The 23,067-nt window shown below is 45.7% G+C and overlaps 4 protein-coding genes across 4 annotated transcripts; 1 reads left to right on the plus strand and 3 right to left on the minus strand.

Annotated features, from left to right (window-relative positions):
* Positions 1 to 558: 558 nt before the first annotated feature.
* DFJ58DRAFT_749629 (uncharacterized protein) lies at positions 559 to 4,850 on the minus strand (the record flags this gene model as incomplete). Its single annotated transcript, XM_041387674.1, has 6 exons — positions 559 to 1,105; positions 1,146 to 1,818; positions 1,880 to 2,917; positions 2,973 to 4,111; positions 4,166 to 4,523; positions 4,821 to 4,850. 6 exons carry the CDS (start codon positions 4,848 to 4,850, stop codon positions 897 to 899), a joined length of 3,447 nt encoding a protein of 1,148 aa, XP_041237383.1. The 3' UTR covers positions 559 to 896.
* Positions 4,851 to 6,727: 1,877 nt separating this feature from the next.
* DFJ58DRAFT_608425 (uncharacterized protein) lies at positions 6,728 to 6,985 on the minus strand (the record flags this gene model as incomplete). The annotated part of the gene is made up of 1 exon (XM_041380847.1): positions 6,728 to 6,985. A coding segment is annotated over one exon (258 nt), but the record flags the coding sequence as incomplete, so codon positions are not given.
* Positions 6,986 to 7,880: 895 nt separating this feature from the next.
* DFJ58DRAFT_846681 (uncharacterized protein) lies at positions 7,881 to 9,225 on the plus strand (the record flags this gene model as incomplete). Its single annotated transcript, XM_041393339.1, has 8 exons — positions 7,881 to 7,933; positions 7,987 to 7,998; positions 8,045 to 8,081; positions 8,136 to 8,333; positions 8,430 to 8,814; positions 8,871 to 8,932; positions 8,995 to 9,047; positions 9,162 to 9,225. 8 exons carry the CDS (start codon positions 7,881 to 7,883, stop codon positions 9,223 to 9,225), a joined length of 864 nt encoding a protein of 287 aa, XP_041237385.1.
* Positions 9,226 to 16,273: 7,048 nt separating this feature from the next.
* DFJ58DRAFT_734626 (uncharacterized protein) lies at positions 16,274 to 16,864 on the minus strand (the record flags this gene model as incomplete). Its single annotated transcript, XM_041386519.1, has 1 exon — positions 16,274 to 16,864. One exon carries the CDS (start codon positions 16,862 to 16,864, stop codon positions 16,274 to 16,276), a length of 591 nt encoding a protein of 196 aa, XP_041237386.1.
* Positions 16,865 to 23,067: the final 6,203 nt, after the last annotated feature.

The following is a 23,067-nucleotide window of genomic DNA, read 5'->3' on the forward strand; positions in this document are numbered from 1 at the left end:
TGATACTCAGGAAGGTAATGCCATTGTTATATGGCTGACACCATTCACACCATAGCTAAGCCATCCTCTGTATGGGGAAACTGCCAACCCGTCGGAAGATACCTGGCTGAGACGGGCACTAGGATGACTCCATACAGATGCGGCGCTGGGCTCACCCACCCACTCTAGAAACACCCACGCTATTTTGAACATAAACCAGCCATCCGTTCCCTTCCGTTCCCCAAATTCAATTAATCATCGTAATCAACGGAACCGCGGCGGATGAGAGCCTGTGAGAGCGCTTGAGTTAGACTATACAGGAATCAGTTCTGCATCGGTTCGAGGCCATACGTCACGGTGCGTTCCAGAGTATTTTCTCAAGAGGCGGGAAACCCACGTTCTTCGGTAATGTTATGTTCACCGTTCAGGGGGATCCGCGGTGGTTCGGGAGGTGGCACGTGGATGTCTGTGGTTGTGTGCTTGGTTTCTTATCATTTCCTGGGTCACTGATGTCGGACATTCTCTAGCAGACCGGGCGCTGCGCAGCTGCAACAGCAGCTGACAGGTAGTTGATTGTACGCAGTCGATTTTATTTGTCATCCTGCAGAGGAGTTCAACGGCATCTGATTATCATGTGATGGAGGGTATCTATATACAATTATTGTAACCTGGGTATATTCTACAATGAAATAGCGGGATATGTAGGATCGAATCTGCAGTACACGAGAGCAGAAGCAAATGCAGAAAGACGAACAGAAAGTAGGAGATGAGAGCAAGAAAAGCGCCAAGACAGAATGAAAGACAAATTATGAACAAACGAACGTCGAAGATCCTAGAGCATAGCGCATGTGAAACATAATTATCAGGAAGCGACCGTACCTCGAACACCATCCTCAGGTCACTGACAAAGACATAATTCATACCTCCTCATCCCCCTCATCCCCTTCCCCATCGCTCATAGCATACAGACTCAAACTCGTCATATCCCCAAGGTGTAGCTCGTGTTCGGGGCGCAATTGTAGACTATGCGGAGACCCAGGAGCTTCTGTCATCGAGAAAGTCGCAGTGCTTGGGCTCGCGGCTACTGTGCCCGTCGATGCGAAGGAAGTGAATGATACAGATTTGACTTGTGTAAGAAGATTGAGGGGCGTAGAAGGAATGCGAACGAGGAATCATTGAATGCGAATGCGAATGTTTATGCCCCAATTTTTTAGCAACGGGAGAGGAACCGCCAGGAGAAGGCGGTGACTCGCTCACCACGTTGGATAATCCCACATCCTCCAACATCAGCATCGACATTTCAGGCGGTGGAGCAGGGAACAAGCTCGAGGATGTGCTCGCGCGTCTTTGTCTCTGCAGATGTCTTCTCTGCGGGGAAGGAGGAGGTTGAATGGACAATGAAGATGTAGGTTGGGGCTGTGTCTGCTGTGGAGAAGGAGGTCTGAACTGAGTGGACCGCGACGGCGAGGGCGTCCGTCCGGACGTGAAATCGAAAGACGCCTTAGCGGATACAGTATGGTGTCTGTCATGCTGCAGGAGATGCGAGTGCGATCGTTCAAGATGAGGCATACGAGGGACAGGTGTGAGCATTCGGGATTGACGAGCAGGGGAGACACGGAGAGAAGCGAGGTGTTTTCGGGGCAAGCGCTCGAAGTCTTGGTCGCAGCGATGTGTTTTATCGGACCCATCTTCCTCGTCCTGGCTAAGCACACCAAGTCCTATGCCTCTGCCCAAGCCCACATCATCTCTGTCCTGAATTGCCGTGGCTTCTAACACCCTCAGCCTTTCCCTCAGCATCCCATTCTCTTCCCTCAGTCTCCTGCACGCCTCTTGGGAATCCTGCAAGGGCATTCAGGAGTGCGGAGGTCTCGAGATAATGTTTTTCTTGAAGCGTCCGGACGTCGGCTCCTATTCCATTCCCAACTCCAACTCCAGCTCCAGCACCAATCCCCGACCCCACACCACTGCTTACACTCGTAGGAGCTGTGCTTCCTGAGAACGCAGTCCTCGCGGCACTTGAGAATGTCGGGCTGGGGCTCCATCCTGCACCAGCATTCCCTGTCGTACACGCGCTCCTTGTGCCAAACGAAGATGTGCTCGCAGCTTCTGAAAATGCCGCACGTGATGGGGCATGGTCCCGCAAGGAAGCATAACGGTTGATAGTCGAATAGTCACGATCCCTATCATAAAAGCCAAGAGACGTTTCACGATCACGATCCAACCGGCTCATCACCGAAGTAGCACCTTCACGGTCACGGTCAAACCGACTCAGCACTGAACTTGCACCTGCTCGATCCGGCTCAAATCGATTGACTCTGGTAGACCCTGCCTTCTCTCCGAACCCTGCACCAGCCTCCTCTCGTTCCCCGTCGAACAACCCAGCGGCAGCAAATGCTTTGACAGTCCTTGGACCAAGCCATTCCATGGTTGGAGGTCCTGGTGTATGCGTGCTGCGGGTGAGCGGGGAGGACACAAGTCTGTTTTCTCCGGAAGCGAGCTTGACTCTGCCTGCTCTCTCTCCAACTCCGTTCTTTACACCAAGCCCGAACCTCCTTGCACCATTGAGGCGATTGCTCGCGCTTGATCCCGGTTTCTCAACACGAGCGGATAAGGATGAGGGTTCGTCAACACTTAAGCTTCTCTTCCGGCTAATAAAGAGGTGGGGATGATGACGGCGACGGATATGGGCTGGGTCGTGGGGGGTGCTTGTAGTTGGGGGAGGGCTAGATGTGGGAGTCCTTGGGTTTGCGCTGGTAGTGGTAGTGGGGGGTGAGGAGGTGACCGCGGTTGAGGGAGACGCGCTAAGACTGGAGGGTGCGGTAGAGGTAGGTACAAGAGTTGTAGTGATACAGGGCACCGAAGGCGGCACCCCTCTGGTGGGCACAACATTGACATTTGGACACGAGGATACGTGTCCCTGCTGCTCTGGGCGATGATTCTGCTACAAATCATCCTGTAAGTATGTGAATTAACGCGAACATGAAAAGACTCACCTCGGCCGATACAGCACGAGCATTCCTTGTCCCAGTATCGGAAGAGGAACGAGGCGTGAAGCTGACGTTTACTAATGAGCGAGGGACACATGTGTCCGAAGATACCCTCAACCCCGTAGTGTCCGATGACGATCGCATCACCGTATCCGCTGTGACCTGCCCAGCCGATAAAGGAGACGGAGGTTTGTGCCTCTGCATTCTCGTGGCTGTTTCTACAGATGTGCCTGGCGTGATCGCAGCGATGGAAGGAGAAGCAGAAGTGACACTCCGCACGAGCCTTGGCAAATGTGACGGTGGCCGACGCATGTTAAGAGAAGGACGGGAAATAGGGAGTTGCGTAGGTTCTGGAGAGTGTACCACTCCTTGTGACGGTCTGGAGCCCAGCGACACCAAGGATCGTGCATCTGACTGGGGGACTGCTGATGGTCGTATGCTCGGGGATAGAGGTGTTATTGGCTCTCGTGACAGCGGTTCGACGGAAGAGCACCCTGGTGATAAAGGTGTAGTAGATTGTTCAGTTAAAGGTGCGGAGCGTGGTCGAGGACCAGGTGTTTGAGGAATTATTGAAGCTGCAACTCGGTATGGCGCAACACTGAACCCGTCTGATACCAATTTATCGGTGGCTGATTCTCTCATGTCCTTTCTGGGCACGCGATGAGGACTGAGTAGCTCGGCAAGGTCGGGATCGAGCGCACTGAAGTCAAAGGTCGCATCTGGGTCTGGGTCTGAGATCTGAGGGAGACAAGAAGTCGTATCCCTACTGTCAAACCCATGGTTTGTTCCCGATGGTGGCGGCGCTACGTCTGCGTCTTCGACCACAACAGCACTGGACCAACCGTCGGCAGTGGTGGGGGATAGAGCGTCATGGAGTTCAGCGGATAATTTCGAGAGGGATAGATCGAGATTGGAGGTGGTGGGGGAGGGACCACAAGAAGTTTGAGGGACAGAGCGGTCTTTTGGAGTGGGAAAGGTGCCGTGAGATGGTGGGGGGGAGAATGCGACCTTAGATGGAAAGAATGTGTGTGGCGAAGTAGGGGAAGGAGATGGGGAAGGACTTGCGGAGGGTATGTATTTCGAAATACCCGAGTTTTCAGCTTCGAGGATGGTGCTAAGGTCAGCGGGGCATGGGTGGACGAGGGCTAGTAATGAATATTTCATAATAATACTTGAACAAAGATAGCAAAACTACGAACCATACATCTCGTCATCAAGGAACTGGGAAGTAGTAGATAGTGAAGGAAGGAGACTGTCGGAGGCTGAAGCAACGCGGACAAGGTCATAGCTCCTTTTGTGCGCAAATTCTTCAGCATCAAGACGTGATATAGATATGACAGGGGGATTATCCTGATCACGTTGATGGTCGCGGGCAGAAGAAAAGGAAGGTTTGCGATCACTGGAGCGACGGAGAGAGGCAAAGTGAAATGGGTGTTTTGTTTGTGTTGGGGGCTGAGCTGGCGACGTTGGTTTGCTATTTCCAAAAGGGAGGAGGAGATTGCGGATAGCCCGAAAGGATGGGACACTTGATGGTGTGGATGGCGTTGACGGTGTGTACTACTATCAGATGTGCGACGCATAAGCGGGAGGGGATTGATACTGCTTGACATCGAAGACCGCGACGTGCGCGTGCTTATCATGCCCAAGCCAGGTGATAAGTCTGCCATGGTGTCGACAAAGATGAAGAACGTTAAACTGTTCCTCACCCTTCCAGAATGAATGTTACACTAGTCGTGACGGACGTGCGTCTGTGGCATGCACGCTGCGAAGACCGGCTTCGGGATAGGCAGGAAGTCAGTTTAACGACGACGGCGACGACGAGCCGTTCGTTGTCGCTAGTGGCAAGCGACGAACCGCAACCTCAACAAAATTATCGACTAGCATCGTCCCTTGATTTTAAACACACTTGCCTTTTTCGGCGATCGTCTTTGATTCCATGTCCGCTTCCGCGCAATTTCTACTTTGTACTACCATAGGGGAATCCAGAGCACTGGTAACGTTGCTACCTTCTAGTATGTTCCACTGCCACTCACTATCGAGTACTACGGGGCACACAGCTATTGAATATGTGACATATGTGGTGTGTGACAACTTTCTGCCACGTCGAGGAGCACCATCTACCGACTCGCCGAGTCATCTAAAGTCTTCCCTCAACTTCCCTAATATTCCGCTTTTCAAAAACTGGGGGCGTCCTCCTTTTGCGCTTCTGTCCCGACATGTCCCGTCCTGGCCTGTCCTGTCCCAACATGTCCTATACTGTCCTGATGTGTCCTGGCCTGTCCCAACATGTCCCGTCCTGGCCTGTCCTGTCCCAACATGTCCTATACTGTCCTGATGTGTCCTGGCCTGTCCCAACATGTCCCGTCCTGGCCTGTCCTGTCCCAACATGTCCTTTAATGTCCTGACATGTCCCAACATGTCCTGGCTTGGCCTGACATGTCCTGATGTGTCCCAACATGTCCCGTCCTGGCCTGTCCTGTCCCAACATGTCCTTTAATGTCCTGACATGTCCCAACATGTCCTGTTCTGTCCTAACATGTCCTGGCTTGGCCTGACATGTCCTGATGTGTCCCAACATGTCCCCAACATGTCCTGTCCTGTCCTTATGTGTCCTGATGTATCCTGTCTTGTCCTGATGTGTCCTGGCTTGGCCTGACATGTCCTGATGTGTTCCAACATGTCCCAGCTTGTCCTGACATGTCCCCAACATGTCCTGGCCTGTCCTGATGTGTCCCCAACATGTCCTGGCCTGTCCTGATGTGTCCCAATATGTCCTGTTCTGTCCTAACATGTCCCAGCTTGTCCTGATGTGTAATGATATGCCCCAACATGTCCTGGCCTGACCTCATATGTCCTGGCCTGACCTCATATGTCTCAGCTTATCCTGATGTGTCCTGATGTGTCCCAACATGTCCTGCTGTGTCCTGATGTATCCTAATGTGTCCTGATATATCCCAACATATATGTGTCCTGACATGTCCCAACATGTCCTGGCCTGTCCTGATGTGTCCTGACATGTCCTGATGTGCCCCAACATGTCCCAGCTTGTCCTGACATGTCCTAGCTTGTTCTGACATGTCCCAGCTTATCCTGGTCTGTCCTGACATGTCCCAGCTTGTCCTGATGTATCCTGATGTGTCTCAACATGTCCTGGCATGTCCTGATGTATCCTAACGTGTCCTAGCTTGTCCTGATATGTCCTGATGTGTTCTGAAATGTCTTGATGTGTCCTGAACATGTTAGGGTTTGTCTTGATATATCCTGATGTATCCTGATGTATCCTGATATGTTCTAGCTTGTCCTGATGTTCTGAATATGTCTCAACCTGTCCTGATGTGTCCCAACTATGTTTTGACTTGTTACTTGTGTGCTGTGTCCCTTATCAAAGTTTGTACCTTTCATTTCAGATGAAGTCCAATAATAGTCTGATGAAATCCAGAGGAGTTCTGGAGGAGTATATGGAACAAAGTCTAAAGCAGGATAGGATAGAAGGAGAGGTCCAGAGGACACAAGGTCTGTAGGTAGTACAAAGTATTGAGTTGCAAAAGACCGACTGTTTATTTCATTGTAACCTATTAGTTTTTATACTATGCACACTGACTGATAATCTTACAAAGTATCACTACAGCAGGAAGGTCCGGGTTAGCACTCACATCTCATTCAATGCATGTTCCGATTCCAACACTACCCCTTTGAGCGCAACAGTGTAACTAAAAAGCAAAAACAGCTCCAGCAGTTTCTGTCTTGGTAGTATTCTTCTGGCAATGTAACTGGTAGTGTCCCTTCTCTTCACAATTGAAGCAGGTGATGTTTTCAAGTGGGACATGACAACAATGAGTGTGGGAAAGCATAGCAGTATCACATGGTGTGGTAGGATTGGTGCCTTGAGATTGGCAAGCTTCTTCATTCATAAGTTGAGTGATGACATGATCGAGCATCAGCTCACTGGATGTAGTGGCATTGAGGGAAACAATGAAATTTTCATAGGATGGGGGAAGACCAAGAGTAAGGATGAGAATAAGAAGATATCAATGTCAATTTCCTTTAATTGAAATGCAACACAGTGCAATGAACGGTTTGAGGTCAATCCATATGGCAGCAGGGGTTGGGATTACAGACATGAGAGAGCTGGGATATTTCAACATGAAGGACAATTTCCGCACGAGCTTTGGCTTGTTTTCTAATAAAAACTTTGGCAACTTTTGAGTTTGGATTTCCAAGTGACATAGCCTTTGTGTCATCAACATATTCTTTCAATCCCTTCCTGACCAACAAAGTTTCCATCAACACAGTGTGGGGAAAGCGTGAGAAAAGTGATGGTAAACAAAAGTGGTGCAATGATAACGATAACAGCGACAATGAGAATGAATCAAGAGCAATGGCAAGAACAACAATGAGAGTGATAATGAGAGCATGAATGTAGATTTGAGCGAGCACTATTGCAACGCAGGGCTCATAACCTATTGAGTTGTGAAAGACCAACTGTTTATTTCATTGTAAACTATTGGTTTTTATACTACACTAATATGAGATAAACCGGTCCGTTAAGTACCTATGCATGCTGACTGTCACTACAGTGGAAAGGTCCGGGTTAGCACTTGTATCTTATTCAACACATGTATGTTCCAATTCCAACACAAAGGTTAGGAGGTCTGAAGATACACAGGACAGAGGTTAATGGAAACAGAGATAACTGAAAGCCAGAAAGGTGAAGATGTCTCCATAGGGATAGGTGCAGGATTTTGGATGGAAGGCTGCACACTGAGGGTTAAAACTTTAAAGCAGTGCATTGTGGGTGCTAGAAGACAGATAAACTAGCTATAAAACTACTCATTGCTGGAGGGTATCATCTGAGTCTTCAGTATCAATGTTGATGGCGGTGTTACTCTTGTGCTCTTGGCTCATAAGCATCTCATGCTCAACCTATACACATACCAGATGATAGCGCTAGGCCAGCCAAGTAATAAGTGTATTTTTTGTGGCTTTCTTTTCTATAATCATTGACTTTGCTTGGTGGAAGACTCAGTCCTATGTGAGTAGCCACCCAGTGGATCTGACATATGTGACATCACCTGTAGACACAGAGATTGTTTCTGTCCCAGGCTGTTACTCACAGTAAGTGATGGTGACTTTTGTGATGGTGAATGGGTCGACTCACATGCTTTTCAGTTGCCCATCTTCAATGCTATGGATCCTGCGGCTAACTTGTCTGTGACACCCTCTGATGATGGGTTAGAACCTGTCGACTCTGAGTCAAACAATGGTGACATTAACTTTACCAATTTTCTTCATTTTCTCAACAGCTACTCTCCTGAGATGCAGGAGCAGGATAAAATGTCAGGACCTCCTGGTTGGTATCATTGGAAGGTTTGTCATGCTATGTCTGTTTCTTAACTCATTTCTCATGTGTTACTATGCACGAAGACCTCCCTAAATATTAATTCTTGCTCACACTTGATGCAGGGTGTGATGGATGGGTGTCTCAGTGGTAATGAAGTTGGACTTGATGTACTCAAAGGTGCTGGCATAGCTCCAGAGTTGAACAGTAGATATATGAATACTTGCATGACCACTGAGTCAAGCAGCAAGGATACCAATGTGCATGGTACTGACATCACCCTGGAGCCAAGTGCAAATGATGTTGATAGTAATGTCTCGATCCATGCTGGTTGCCATCTAGATGAGCCAGATCAGATTGTTGATGATCAATATCACTCCTCTGACTTCACACTCATTCATGATGTTGCAGGGGATGTTGCTCCTCCTGTGCAGTGTCAAAATAACACTGTTGAAGGCATGCAGGTGCAAACTGAAGGCAAGCAGCCAAATAAGAAACAATGTCGCTTAGGTAATATGTTCTTTTTTACTGACCACTGAATGGTGCTGACTCCGACTATTTGCTAGTGTTACATATTAGAAATGATCACAATCAGACCAAAGCTCATAGTGAACAAGAGAGTAGACTTGTGCGTGTGGGACATTTGGAAAGCTATGTCTTTCATTCAATGTTGGTAATAATTCCTACCAGGTTGAGGATCTGGACAAAGCATCAAGACTATTCAGTTTCTTATACATTGCAAGGTACGAGTGCATTTATTCTTTCTGCATGTTTATTTATTATCACCATTCTATAGACCAGAATCCATCTTATTGAAGAACAGAAAATGTGTGATTCATATATCTCCTGCCTTACAGGCAAGCTTTCGATGTGAAGGGAGATCACTGCCCCATCATGGGCATTCACAAGACACCCATGTGACACATGTGACCTCTGCCAAAGTTGTGACATGAAAAAAGTACAGTATCCACAATGCCTACATATATTATGCTTTGAAGTAGTAACAATCTATAGAAGTCTGCTTGGCATTAAGTAGCTCCTCTTGTCGTAATCGAGCACGAAATAAGTGGAGCTGTGATGACAAATTCAGGGAAAACTGAGGATCACCATGTTGCAAGAGAGAAAAATGAGTTTTTTGATGTGAATTTGAGCATTTAGTAGGAGATTGAGCAGATGTATGAGGAGTGTCATTTGTGATCTTCTGCTTCTTTGCAGGTCGAGTGTATGCGGCGGTTGTCTTAATAACCGAGGGTCTTATATAAATACGTGTAAGAATGTAATGACACCACAATTACACTGGATAAGACTTCTTGCCAGTCCTCGATTAACACGGTCTACGACTTTTCTTCTTTCGTGGTAGATAACGTGTGAGTTCTTGGGAGGCTCGCTAAACCAATCAGTCAGATTAACTTAGCCGGAGCTTTATTATCTCTGATTGAAACTATGGGATTGTCTAGGATATACCGTCTAGACACTTGAACTGGTTTCCTGAATATACGGTTAACTGTTGAGAAGCTGGTCTCAAATGTGACTACGTGGACCAAAGCTCGTGTTGGTCAATATACAAATACCTGGTGAGAACGCTGGTCTCACAAATAACAACAATGACAAATAAAAAAAAACAATGACAAATAACAACAATGACAAATAACAACAATGACCAAAGCTCGTGTTGGTCAGTATACAAATACCTGGTGAGAACGCTGGTCTCACAAATAACAACGTTGACCAAAGCTCGTGTTGGTCAGTAAACACTACGTGGTGAGAACACTGGTCTCACAAAAACTGGGTTTCTATCGCGAGAAACTTACGTAATCTCAAGGGAAACACTTTCCCTGCACTTGCCTGGACAGTTCTTACAAAGGAAATGGGCTTTGTAAGCAGCAATTTGTTCAGACTGAAGCTTCTTAGGTGAGAGTTCAATTTGCTCAAGTGGGAGTTCTTGAATGCAACAAGTGGGAGATCTATTTTTTTGGGGGGAGAATGGGCTCTCCTTATATACATTTTGTGTGGGAATATTATGTAAGTAAAAAGGTGATGTAATGACTTCAGAATGTGAGAAGAATATTCCAAAACTTATATGGTCATTTCAGAAATAGATTTCAAACTTGTGAAAATAATTCTTTTTGTGGGCTGGTACATATCTTAGAGGGTACTTCCAGGAATGATATGAGCCAAGAATTACAGAAAACGGCGGTTGGGATGTGGAGATATGGTCAAAATACTGACTTTTTGGCCCTACCACCATATGTCACCAGTAATGATCTCCAGATACTCTGGGACCATCACCAATCGATTTCCAAGCTTGAAAAACCCCAGGACAGCCCTTTACGGTATCGGGTTTAAGTTAAAATCAAGTACAGCAAAATATAGGAGGTAGGAGGGAGGAGGAGGACCTTGTATATCTCAAGAATGCGATTTTTTCTGGGAATTCTGGCTCGACCATCGTGTTCAGAGGGATCAAGAGCCCCCAGGAAAAATGCTTTTGGAGCACTGGCAAGTCATGTGAAGTCTGTAAAAATCGATCTTTGTGGGGGGTATGAGGCAAACTGACCTATTTTATTTCAAACAGGCTAGAAATACTCTGGGATCATCTCCAATCGATTTCTGTGATCATAAAACACTAGGAACATCCTTTGATATATCGGTATTTACATAATATCAAGATATATGAGATAGGAGGGGGGAGGGGGACCTAGCATATCTCAAGAACCTGATTTTTTCTGGCAAATCTGGCTTGACCATCGTGTTCAGGGGGATCAAGAACCCCCAGGAAAAATGCTTTTGGAGCACCAGCAAGTCATGGGAAGTCTGTAAAAATCGATCTTTGTAGGGGGGTATGAGGCAAATTGACATATTTCAATTCAGATAGGCCGGGAATACTCCAGGATCATTTCCAATCACTTTCTGTGATCATAAAACACTAGGAACATCCTTTTGCATCTCAGTCTTCACACAATATCAAGATATATGAGATAGGAGGGGGAGGGAGACCTTGCATATCTCAAGAACATGATTTTTGCTGGCAAATCTGGCTTGACCATCGTGTTCAGATGGATCAAAAACCACCAGGAAGAATACTATTTAAGGACTGACAAGTCATGGGAAGCCTAGAAAAATCGATCTTTGTGGGGGGTATCAGGCCAACTGACACATCACAATTCACATGGGCCCAGATGACTCCGATACCATCTCCAATCAATTAACATGGTCCAAAAACACTAGGAGCATTCTTTTATACATCAGTATTGACATGGAATCATGCCTCTGGGCACAGTAGCTAGGGGGAGGGGGTAGCATCACTATGGAATATGATTTTTTCGGACCAAACCAGTGTTGCCATCTGATTCAGATGGCTCAATAACCCCAGAAACAAGTTCTATTTGAAGCCAAGCAAGTCATATGAAAGCTCAAAAAATCAATCATTGGGTGAGGCAGCATCACACTGCTTACATAAGCAAAAGCGGTCAACTTGACCATAGGTGAGCAACTTTACAACAACATGACTTTGACATATCAAATTGTTGTTCCTACTGGTCTGTGTCTTCAGAAATAAGCCTGAGATCCAGCCATGCAAGTCATACAAAGGCTGAAAAAATCGACTTTGGGTGAAGGCCTCAGCACAAGAGTACTTGATAGCTCATCACTTTGGAACATGATTTTTGCGCACCAAACAAATCCTGCTGTCAGATTCAGGAGGCTTTATAACTTCTAGAACAAGTCCTATCTTGAGTCAGGCAGGTCATGTGAAGGCTGAAAAAAAATCGATCTTAGAGGGTGAGGCAGCATGACAGGGGTGTTCAACTTTTGAACATGATTTTTACACAAGAAATGGGCCTGCCCGTTCAATTTAGATGGCTCAATAACCTCAGAAACAAGTTCAAGATCAAGCCTTGTGAGTCATATGAAGTCTAGAAAAATCGCTCTTGGAGGGAAAGGCAGCATGACAAGGGTGGTCGACTTTGGAACATGATTTTTTGGACAAACTGAGAATTACCAGTGCGTTCAGAGGGCTTCATAATCTTATGAAAGAGTCCTAGTTAAAGTCAGACAAGACAGATGAAGGCTGAAAAACTCGAGCTTGGAGGGAGGCATCATGACAGGGGTAGTGAAGACAGCACTGGAGATGTTCAAGGTCAATCAGTCTCAAAAGAGAGAAGAAAGAGGTGGATGTCTGCCACATTCTATATTCTTCCCATTGTATTGCCTTTGAATCTCATCATAGAATAATTGGAGCCAAATCACAAGGATTTAGGGTGACATACCCATGACTATACCTATGACCGTATCTACACCCACATGGTGGCCTGAAGCGCTGCATTGTCTGTGGATCCATCCTCTCGTTTGTGCTATAGTAGTATGTAGGGTGTCAGAGGAAGTCTAGCAAGTATTATCATTGATCACTGTATTATTCAGCCTAAAGGTAAGATAAATCTCATGTCTATGAAATTTCTACTTCTAATAATGAGCCAGAATGTGCAATGCCATCATGTTTCTTCCTCTCACTTTACCTGACACTGCTTATATATGCAAATATGCGAAATTTCATCAAGTTTATTCCAATGACAATATGTGGTCTTGTTTGACACTGATTATGTAAGCAAAAATGCGGTCAACTTGAACCAAAAATTTTCTCTTTCTTTCTTCTCACTCACTCACTCACTTACTTACTTACTTACTTACTCATTAGATCCTGTCACTATCTTTACTTTTTACTTTTTACTTTACTTATGAACCTGGGGCTTATGTTGGTGTCACCCTCCATGAGGGTCCTACCATTGATTATGGTGCCAACATTTTTCGCTTCTGAGGGTTTTTTTACTTGTTACTTTACTTTACTTTGGGACTGGAAGCTTTTGTTGGTCTCACCCTTCTATGGGGGTAACACCATTGATTATGGTGCCAGCATATTTCGCTTCTGGGCTCTTTTTTTTACTTTTTACTTTACTGATGGACCTGGGGACTTATGTTGGTGTCACCTTCCATGAGGGTCCTACCATTGATTATGGTGCCAACAAATTTTGGTTCTGGGGGCTTTTTTTACTTTACTTTATTTGTGAACCTGAGAGCTTTTGTTGGTCTCACCCTTCTATGGGGGTATCACCATTGATTATGGTGCCAGCATATTTCGCTTCTGGGCTCTTTTTTTTTTACTTTTTACTTTACTGATGAACCTGGGGACTTATGTTGGTGTCGCCCTCCATGAGGGTCCTACCATTGATTATGGTGCCAACAAATTTGGATTCTGGGGGCTTTTTTTACTTTACTTTACTTTGGGACTGGAAGCTTTTGTTGGTCTCACCCTTCTATGGGGGTATCACCATTGATTATGGTGCCAGCATATTTCGCTTCTGGGCTCTTTTTACTTTACTTATGGACCTGGGGACTTATGTTGGTGTCACCCTTCCATGAGGGTCCTACCATTGATTATGGTGCCAACAAATTTTGGTTCTGGGGGCTTTTTTTACTTTTTTACTTTACTTTCCTTGTAAACCTGAGAGCTTATGTTGGTGTCATCCTTCTATGAGGGTATCGCCATTGAGAATGGTGCCAGCATATTTCACTCCCGGGAGGTTTTTGATGTTGTCATTCTGAAGGCTTTATTGTTTGCATCTTTGTTAATAATGATAATAGTAGACCCTGATAAGACTAATAAATTTCGCTTCAAAGCCTTTTGTTATTGGTGTCCTCCACTATGTGGGTCAAACCATTATTATAATGATTAATTGTCGCTATGAAAGGCATTGTGTATTGATATCACCCTGCATGAGGGTCTAAGTGTTAACTCACATCGGCCCAAAAGACTCTGAGATTATCTCCGATCTATTTATATGATGGTAAAACACTGGGAGTGCACTTTTATGCATTATACATTGGTATTCATATAAAATCATGTCTCTGGATGTAATAGGTGGATAGAGGGGGTAGCATGACTTTGGAGCATGATTTTTGTAGATCAAACAAGTGTTACCAACAGATTCATAGGGCTAAATAATATCAGAAACAAGTTCTATTTGAAGCCAGGCAAGTGATATGAAATCTGAACAAATCAATCATTGGGTCAGGAAGTGACACTGACACTTCTTACATAAGCAAAAGCGGGAAATGTGCAATGCTGGAATGCTATTCAGTCTGTGGTTGACTGCCAATGGCCAGTTGGTGGTACCATTGTGTCAAAGCAGGAATTCTGGTATCATTGATGACCATCAGAGATACTATTTTCCTACTCCATAGTATCATCAGTCCGCCTCCCCAGATGGCACTTCATATGGATTAGTTTTGAATAGCATCTCAGATCGAAACATAAATCAGGCAATTTTAGAATTATCAGTGAGATTGAGAGGAGCGCACTGCAGTATCATCAGTCCGCCTCATCAAAGGGTACTCAGTATGAAAGGGTTTTGAATTACATCTCAGGTTGATACATAAATCAGGGCAACATCAGGACCATCAGGATTACCCTGGGCTAACTTTGATTATGAATTAGTCCATCACCATCCGGCCCTCCTTGACAGATTATGTCTCCAAGGATATTGCCCTCTGGGAGAAAAGTCAGTTTCAGGAGCCAACCACAGCATTCAATGTCGCATTTACATTGATGCTCCCTGGCTTAGAATATTGCAGTAGTGGTAGTAGCGGTAGTAGTTAGTTTCAGCTTCGTCCTGTGTCATACGAGAAACTTCATTTTGAGTGCCCTGATCTGACCCATGGTCAAAGCTGATGTATTTTAGCCTTGCAAAGTACAACTTCAGCAAAGCTTCAGGAGATATCTGCTGCTCTGTTAAGAAGGTGATGGTTTGAACATACCTCCTGACCCTTAGCCAATGCCTCCAATATATCCTCTGTTGTGAGTTTGGGACGTCCTAGAGAATCGCTGCCCTGCTTCTAGCATGGGTACAATAAATCCACCAAGATATGCCATGGCAACTCATAACAGAAATCTGGTTTCCACATTGCATGCTCGAGCACCCACATCATATCATGAGTCCAGTGTTCCTTGTCTCTTTGTCCCCTCATGTCAAGATGTGAGGTCATTGGGTTCATCCACCTTGACCTAATTATGATTGATGATTCGCACTCCTAACCCTTTTCTTGCCATCAAATGCCCGCTGGTCTCAGCAAGCTTAGCAAGAGCCCCATCCAAGTTCCAGTTGCGAACTCGCATCATTTGTAATACCCATGATCACCCCAGGCCAACTTTGATCACAAATTAGTCCATCACCATCAAGCCCTCATTAACAGGTTATATCTCCAAGGGTATTGCCCTCTGTGAGAAAGCCAGTTTCAAGATCGACATGGTGTTGATCACCCCAGGCTAACTTTGATTATGAATTAGTCCATCACCATCAAGCCCTCATTAACAGGTTATATCTCCATGCCCTCTATGAGAAAGCCAGTTTCAAGAGGCAACAACAGCATTTGACGTAGCATTTATACTTATGCTCCCCGTGACAGTATGTCCTCTCGATGTCACTTCCTTCTCCCTCAATTTTCACCACATTTTCCTTCCTCACATCTCACCATTTGTTAGTGGGAATGGTGATGACATGTCTGTGACATGAAAAATGAGTTCACTGTCATAAGTTATAAAGCTATAATGATGCTGGATTGTGAAATATTCCTATAGAAATATGTACCAGCGATCTTGGGAATCTACACATACTTGGAAAGACATTTGTTTGACCAATGAGTAACATGTATTAATAATAGCACTGCTTATTGAGACGACATGCAGGAGGAGTGAATGTTCTGCCCAGTAATTCCCTGCTATAAGGAAGGATATTCATATTTCAGTGTCCAGTGCTCCCTGCCTCTCATCCCACTGGAGCTGATAGTTGATGTGATACTTGGCTAAAACCACCAAGTTTGCAATCAAGTCTTACCTCAATATCAGAATATGCCTGCATGATCAAGGTGCTGTTATGTCTACTTGGTTGGCAAGCATCGTACATACAATATAAATTGTGAGCTAATCAACATCCATTTCCTCATCTCTGTCCACTAATTCTCTTGTGTGCATAGGAAATGGCCTAGCTTTGCGAGGACGTGGGGGAGGGGGAACCCTCTGGTTTTTCTTGGTCGTGGTCATCTTTTTGCGAATCTCCCGACGTTTTTGCCTCTCTGTCTTCCTTCTCAGATTTCCATCAGTGTCGAATGGCTGTGAGTCCATGAGGTCAGCCGCAAAGATGCGCTTTCCCTTGATCAACTTCATTGTACGACGTGCTTTTTGGGCCTTCCGTTGACTCTCCGCCCCCCTTCCAATGCAGTCGATCCTGTAAAATGCAGGATTCGTTATGAACACTATGGCATCATGCTTTTGTATCCACACTTTTCCACTGCTTGCAGGAAGACTGTGAAGGTCAGAAAATACTTCACACAACCCTTGCTTGAGCAATTCCTGCTGATTCTCTTCCATCGTCTCCATCATCCGGTGAAACTCTGCGATATATCCATCTCTCTCCCATAGTGCAGACCACTGAGCGTTGTTTTTATGGGAGGCATCATGGTCAGGAAAGAATAGCGAGCACCTGTCCACAAATGTTTTTGACCTTGGACCCATGCGACCGGGAGTTACACCTGTACTGTTATGCAGCCCAGCATTTATATGGTCAAAACTGAAATAGGTTTCAAACTTGTGAAACTATTTCTTTTTGTGGGCTGGTACATATCATGGAGGGTACGTCTAGGAATGATATGAGCCAAGAATTAGAGAAATCGGCGGTTGGGTTATGGAGATATGCTCAAAATACTGCCCTTTTGGCCCCACCACCATATGTCACCAATATCGACCTCCAGATGGTCCAGGACCATCACCAATCGATTCCTACACCTGAAAAACCCTAGGACAGTCCTTTACAGTATCGGTTTTGAGTTAAAATCAAGTACAGCAAAATATAGGGGGTAGGAGGGGGGAGGAGGACCTTGTATATCTCAAGAACGCGATTTTTTCTAGGAATTCTGGCTCGACCATCGTGTTCAGAGGGCTCAAGAGCCCCCAGGAAAAATGCTTTTGGACCACTGGCAAGTCATGGGAATGCTGTAAAAATCGATCTTTGTGGGGGGTATGAGGCAAACTGACCTATTTTATTTCACACAGGCTAGAAATACTCTGAAACCATCTCCAATGGATTTCAGTGATCATAAAACACTAGGATCACCCTTTGATATATCGGTATTTACATGATATCCAGATATATGCGTTAGGAGGGGGGAGGGGGGCCCTGCATATCTCCAGAACCTGATTTTTTCTGGGAAATCTGGCTCGACCATCGTGTTCAGAATGATCAATAGCCCTCGGGAGAAATGCTGTTGGAGCACCAGCAAGTCATGGGATGTCTGTAAAAATCGATCTTTGTGGGGGGGGCATGAGGCAAACTGACATATTTCAATTCAGACAAGCCGGGAATACTCCAGGACCATCTCCAATCGATTTCTGTGATCATAAAACACTAGAAACATCTTTTGATATATCGGTATTTACATAATATCAAGATATATGAGTTAGGAGGGGGGAGGGGGGCCCTGCATATCTCAAGAACATGATTTTTTCTGGGAAATCTGGCTCGACCATCGTGTTCAGATGGATGAAGAACCCCCAGGAAGAATAGTTTTGGAGTACTGGCAAGTCATGGGAAGCCTGAAAAAATCGATCTTTGTGGGGGGGTATCAGGTCAACTGACACATCACAATTCACATGAGCCCAGATGACTCTGAGACCATCTCCAATCAATTAATATGATCCAAAAACACCAGAAACATCCTTTTATACATCAGTATCGACATGGAATCCTGCCTCTGGGCACAGTAGGTAGGGGGAGGGGGAGGGGGTAGCATCACTCTGAAATATGATTTTTTCGGACCAAACCAGTGTTCCCATCAGATTCAGATGGCCAAATAACCCCAGAAACAAGTTCTATTTGAAGCCAAGCAAGTCATATGAAAGCTCAAAAAATCAATCATTGGGTGAGGCAGCATCACAGGGGTGACACTGCTTACATAAGCAAAAGCGGTCACATAGGTGAGCAACTTTGCAACAACATGACTTTGACATATCAAACCGTTGTTTCTACTGGTCCATGAGTTCAGGAACATCAGTATTGACATGGAATCATGCCTCTGGGCACAGTAGGTAGGGGGAGACAGCGGCATCACTCTGGAATATATGTGAATTTCTGAGTGATGGGCTGTATTTAGAAATGCTTATATAAGCAAAAATGCGGTGAACTTGAACCAAAAATTTTCATTCCTTCTTTCTTCCCTCTTCTTCACTCACCCCAAACTCTTTTTTTGAATTTGTGGGTCTGGGGGCCTCTTTTGCTGGTTGTCACTCCTCTATGGGAGTCCACCATTGATAATGGTGCCAGCTTTTTTCGCTTTTTTCACTTTGTGGGTCTGGGGGCCTCTTTTGCTGGTTGTCACTCCTCTATGGGAGTCCACCATTGATAATGGTGCCAGCTTTTTTCGCTTTTTTTCACTTTGTGGGTCTGGGGGCCTCTTTTGCTGGTTGCCACTCCTCTATGGGAGTCCACCATTGATAATGGTGCCAGCTATTTTCGCTTTTTTTCACTTTGTTGGTCTGGGGGCCTCTTTTGCTGGTTGTCACTCCTCTATGGGAGTCCACCATTGATAATGGTGCCAGCTTTTTTCGCTTTTTTTCACTTTGTGGGTCTGGGGGCCTCTTTTGCTGGTTGCCACTCCTCTATGGGAGTCCACCATTGATAATGGTGCCAGCTATTTTCGCTTTTTTTTCACTTTGTTGGTCTGGGGGCCTCTTTTGCTGGTTGTCACTCCTCTATGGGAGTCCACCATTGATAATGGTGCCAGCTATTTTCGCATTTTCTTTCACTTTGTGGGTCTGGGGGACTTTTCCTGGTTGCCACTCCTCTATGGGAGTCTACTATTGATAATAGTACCAGTTTTTTTTTCGCTTTTTTTCACTTTGTGGGTCTGGGGGCCTTTGACTGGTTGTCACTCCTCAATGGGAGCCTACTATTGATAATAGTGCCAGTTATTTTCGCCTCATGAGGCTTTTTGAGATCAACTGATGGCTGTTTAGATAGCTCTCACCCTTCTATGAGGGTTTAGTTAATTGTGTTTAATGTAACTGTTAGAATAGTATAAATAATTTTCGCTTCTGAGAGCATTTGCTATCCATGTCACTATTATCGCTAATGTGAATTATAAATTTTGGATATGAATGTGTTTGAGGTAGAACCAGTGTTGTGTATGAAGTGCCATGCCAAGGAAGGCAAGACTATCAAAGAATTATGACAATGCCTCAGAACACATCACCCTAGACAAAGTATTGGCGTCATGAAATATTCTCAAGAACTTGGCAGATCAACCAGTCTTTTGGTTTCACCTATTATTCCTGGAAGTGACTGTTGTTGACCATGCTGCCAGTAGCATAGACGATAGCGCTCAATACACCAGGTGATGCCCAGGTCATGGTCCTCCGGCTCACACAGTGACATTTTCCCCTGAGAATCCACTGCATATAGAGTATGTAATCGAGGCACCAGAGGCCCAGGCCTGGGATGGCGACTCCTCGTCTTCAAGTCAGACCACCCTGCAAGTACATCAAATATGAGATGCCCTCCTAGAGTTGATGCCGGTTCAGCTCAGAGATTGCGCGAGGCATTGAATCAGTGCAAGTCACATCATACATTCACTCACTCATGGCTCCTCGCTGACACGCTGAAGATGAGGAATCGTGAGTGGGTCTATACTGAAAAATATAAGATAAGTCGCCTGCAGTAGTCCTCGAACGCGAGTAGAAGTCGGCCCAAGAGGATCTTTACTGAGTCTTTTCCTCGAGTAAATGCGAGGGGATGCGCTGAACGAGTCAGCAAGGGAATCTGCGCAAAGCGCGGGTGCGAGACGCCTTGTAAACGCGAAACGCGCGTTAACGCGACGAAAGGTGAAAGTGCGACGTAGGCGGAACCGCGAGGCGGAACAAGCGCGCTATAGGCGTTAGTGAAGAGGCGGAAGTAGCGCGAAGGTCTCTCCAGATTTTCTCAAGAGAGCTTGTTGCAAAAGAATAGAGAGTCGCGCAGTGGTTGTGTTGCAAATGAATAGAAATTGATTCACAGTATACACTGATGCAGGATGATGGGATGTAGTGAGTAAGTAAGTAAGTGAAAAATCTATCAGAGTCCCCATGTCTAAGGTAAATGTTCCCAGGCGCTGAGCCGAAGCGGAAGCGAAGCGAAAAAGAGTTGTTGTGTTGTAGAATAAGGAAATATGTGTAAACAGACGAGGTATATAGCTAAAGTCAGTTGACAAGATAAAGGGAGACGCACCAGCGGATCATAGAGGGACAGGACAGGACGTGCGGAGGACAGGCGACTTGGAAAAGCGAACACGAAGGTAAAGCGCGAAAGCGCGCGCAAAGGCGCCGTAGTAACGCGAAAGGCGCTATAGAGGCGCGCTATAGGCGCCAGATGCGCGGATGCGCGGATTAGGCGGAAGCGTCGCGCGTTTAGCGCGTTTAAGTCGCCTTGTCGTATATAGCGCGCGTTAGTGGAGACAAAGTGGAAATACGGCCTTTGTGAGGCTACTCGCAATGGAGTCTCTACAACGCATCTGAGTGAATCATCGCTAAATGAGCATAAGTCACCTGGTACATTTGCTTGTAGCTTCCTCGCTGAGCATTCACAACGCAGTGAGACGTGGCTCTGAGCGAGTAAGAGGTCGAGGCAAAGGAAAACTGTCGTCAGATGAGCGCAAGTCCAAGCCACCTGGCCCATCTAGATGTACATCTGAGTGGTTCAGAAGTCAAGGCAAAGGAGAAGGAGGGGGTAGCATCACTCTAGAATATGATTTTTTCAGACCAAAACAGTGTTTCCATCGGATTAATATGGCTCCATAACCCCAGAAACAAGTTCAATTTGAAGCCAGGCAAGTCATATGAAAGCTCAAAAAATCAATCATTGGGTGTGACACTGCTTACATAAGCAAAAGCGGTCGACTCGAACATAGGTGGGCAACTTTACAGCATGACTCTGACAGATCAAATTTTAGTCCCTGCTTTATTTATATGGCTCAATGACCTCAGTAATCGCTGTGAGAAACACATGAGGCAGGAAGCACTGGACTGGAAAGGCATTACAGAGTAATCTGAGGATGAAGGTCAAGCTCGCTCCAATCCTGGCGAAATTCTTAATTGAGTGGAACATTTGTGCTGACCAAACATATGTTAATTAGCAGTTTTTGGGGCGCTGTGCATATAGACATACTGCAATATTCGTGTCTTTGGCGGTGATTGTCAATTGCATTTGTTTGTGTGTCCCTTGGGTGAGGCCAGGTCCATGCCCAAGCGTCCGCATCATATCCTGAGTCCAGTGCTCCTTGCCTCTTTGTCTCCTCATGACAAGACGTGAGGTCATTGGGTTCACCCAAGAATGTGAAAGATATGTTCCACCTTGACATGTGGGGCTTCTGGTCTACACATGAGGATGATGTGGTTGCTTTTTGGTGCGTCAAAATGAAAGCTTCAACTTCAAGAGGTGGATACCATCTGCACATCTGGCGCTGATCGTTATCTTGAGCATCTCATTGGTTCATCGCCATCAATGACTCCGCTTCCCTGCGCCCTTACCATTGATCTGGTACCACTGTTATCTCTGACTCGTGGGGGTTACGTCCCGGATGTTAACTATGACTATACTCATATGCCTGCTAGTCATCATACCAAGTCAGCAACCCCTTACCAATGACGTAGAGTAGTCATTGTAGTCCGACAATATCATGTTCAAATTTAGAAATTAGTGACGAAACAGTCAGGGAAGGCAGGGAGGCAGTTATTTGTGTTGCTCCACTATCAAACATGCCCATCTACATGACTTCTAGTTAGCATCACTATCGCTCCCCTTGCTTTTAGTAGGGAGTTGCTTCAATAGTAGTCCTCTTGGTTCGATACTATACTCATGCATCTTTTGATAAGTAGTGCTAGTTGCTAACCGCCTAGTACCTATTTCTCTTTCACACCGGGGCTACTAGTTGGAAGTGGAGCATGAGCGTGCAACCACTGGGCTGGCGAGTGGACTGAACTAGCTCATATGCCTGCTAGTCATCATACCGAGTCGGCAAGCCCTTATAAATGATGTAGAGTACTGCTGGTCATGTATAAGCATGCCGGAAAATTCAAGGGCATGGCAGAAATCTTATGGGAGAGGGGTATAACATCTCGAAGCTGAAAGCCCAGTGTCCAAAGTTCATATGTCCAGATGGGGCTACTCAGTGTTGCTGTCAAAGAACCATTTTCAATGAGCCAGATTTCGTTAAGGTCTTGAGTATCCTTGAGGAGCACTGCCATCCATGGGAGTTCCAGCATATGATCCTCCCAAAATTCCACTATGAGCTCAACTTCATTGAACAGTGTTTGGGGATATGCAAAAAGACTGTACCAGTTATATCCACCCACAAAGCGGGACGAGCAAATGGAAGGCGATATTTGTAAGGCCCTCAACTCTGTTCCTATTGAGTGCATGCGTCGGTGAGTGTTGTTTGGACTCGCTTGAATCAAACTCACACACCAGCCAAAAAATTTCCAACCAGGCCTCATGGTTCCGTGATGAATATCAGAAAGGTTCGACTGGAAAGCAAGCAGCTTGGGCAAATAAAAGTTACCGCGGTCGCCACATGCTGCCTGACAGCATACTGAAGGAACTCGGCGAGAAGCAAATCGTATAAGTACCCTAATCGATTGATCACATACCACATGCTCATACATTTGCTACATACACTTCGCACGCACTCTCC

This window comes from Suillus subalutaceus (genome assembly GCF_016647625.1).
Source record: "Suillus subalutaceus strain FC151 chromosome Unknown DFJ58scaffold_182, whole genome shotgun sequence".
NCBI classification, from domain to species: Eukaryota; Fungi; Basidiomycota; class Agaricomycetes; order Boletales; family Suillaceae; genus Suillus; species Suillus subalutaceus.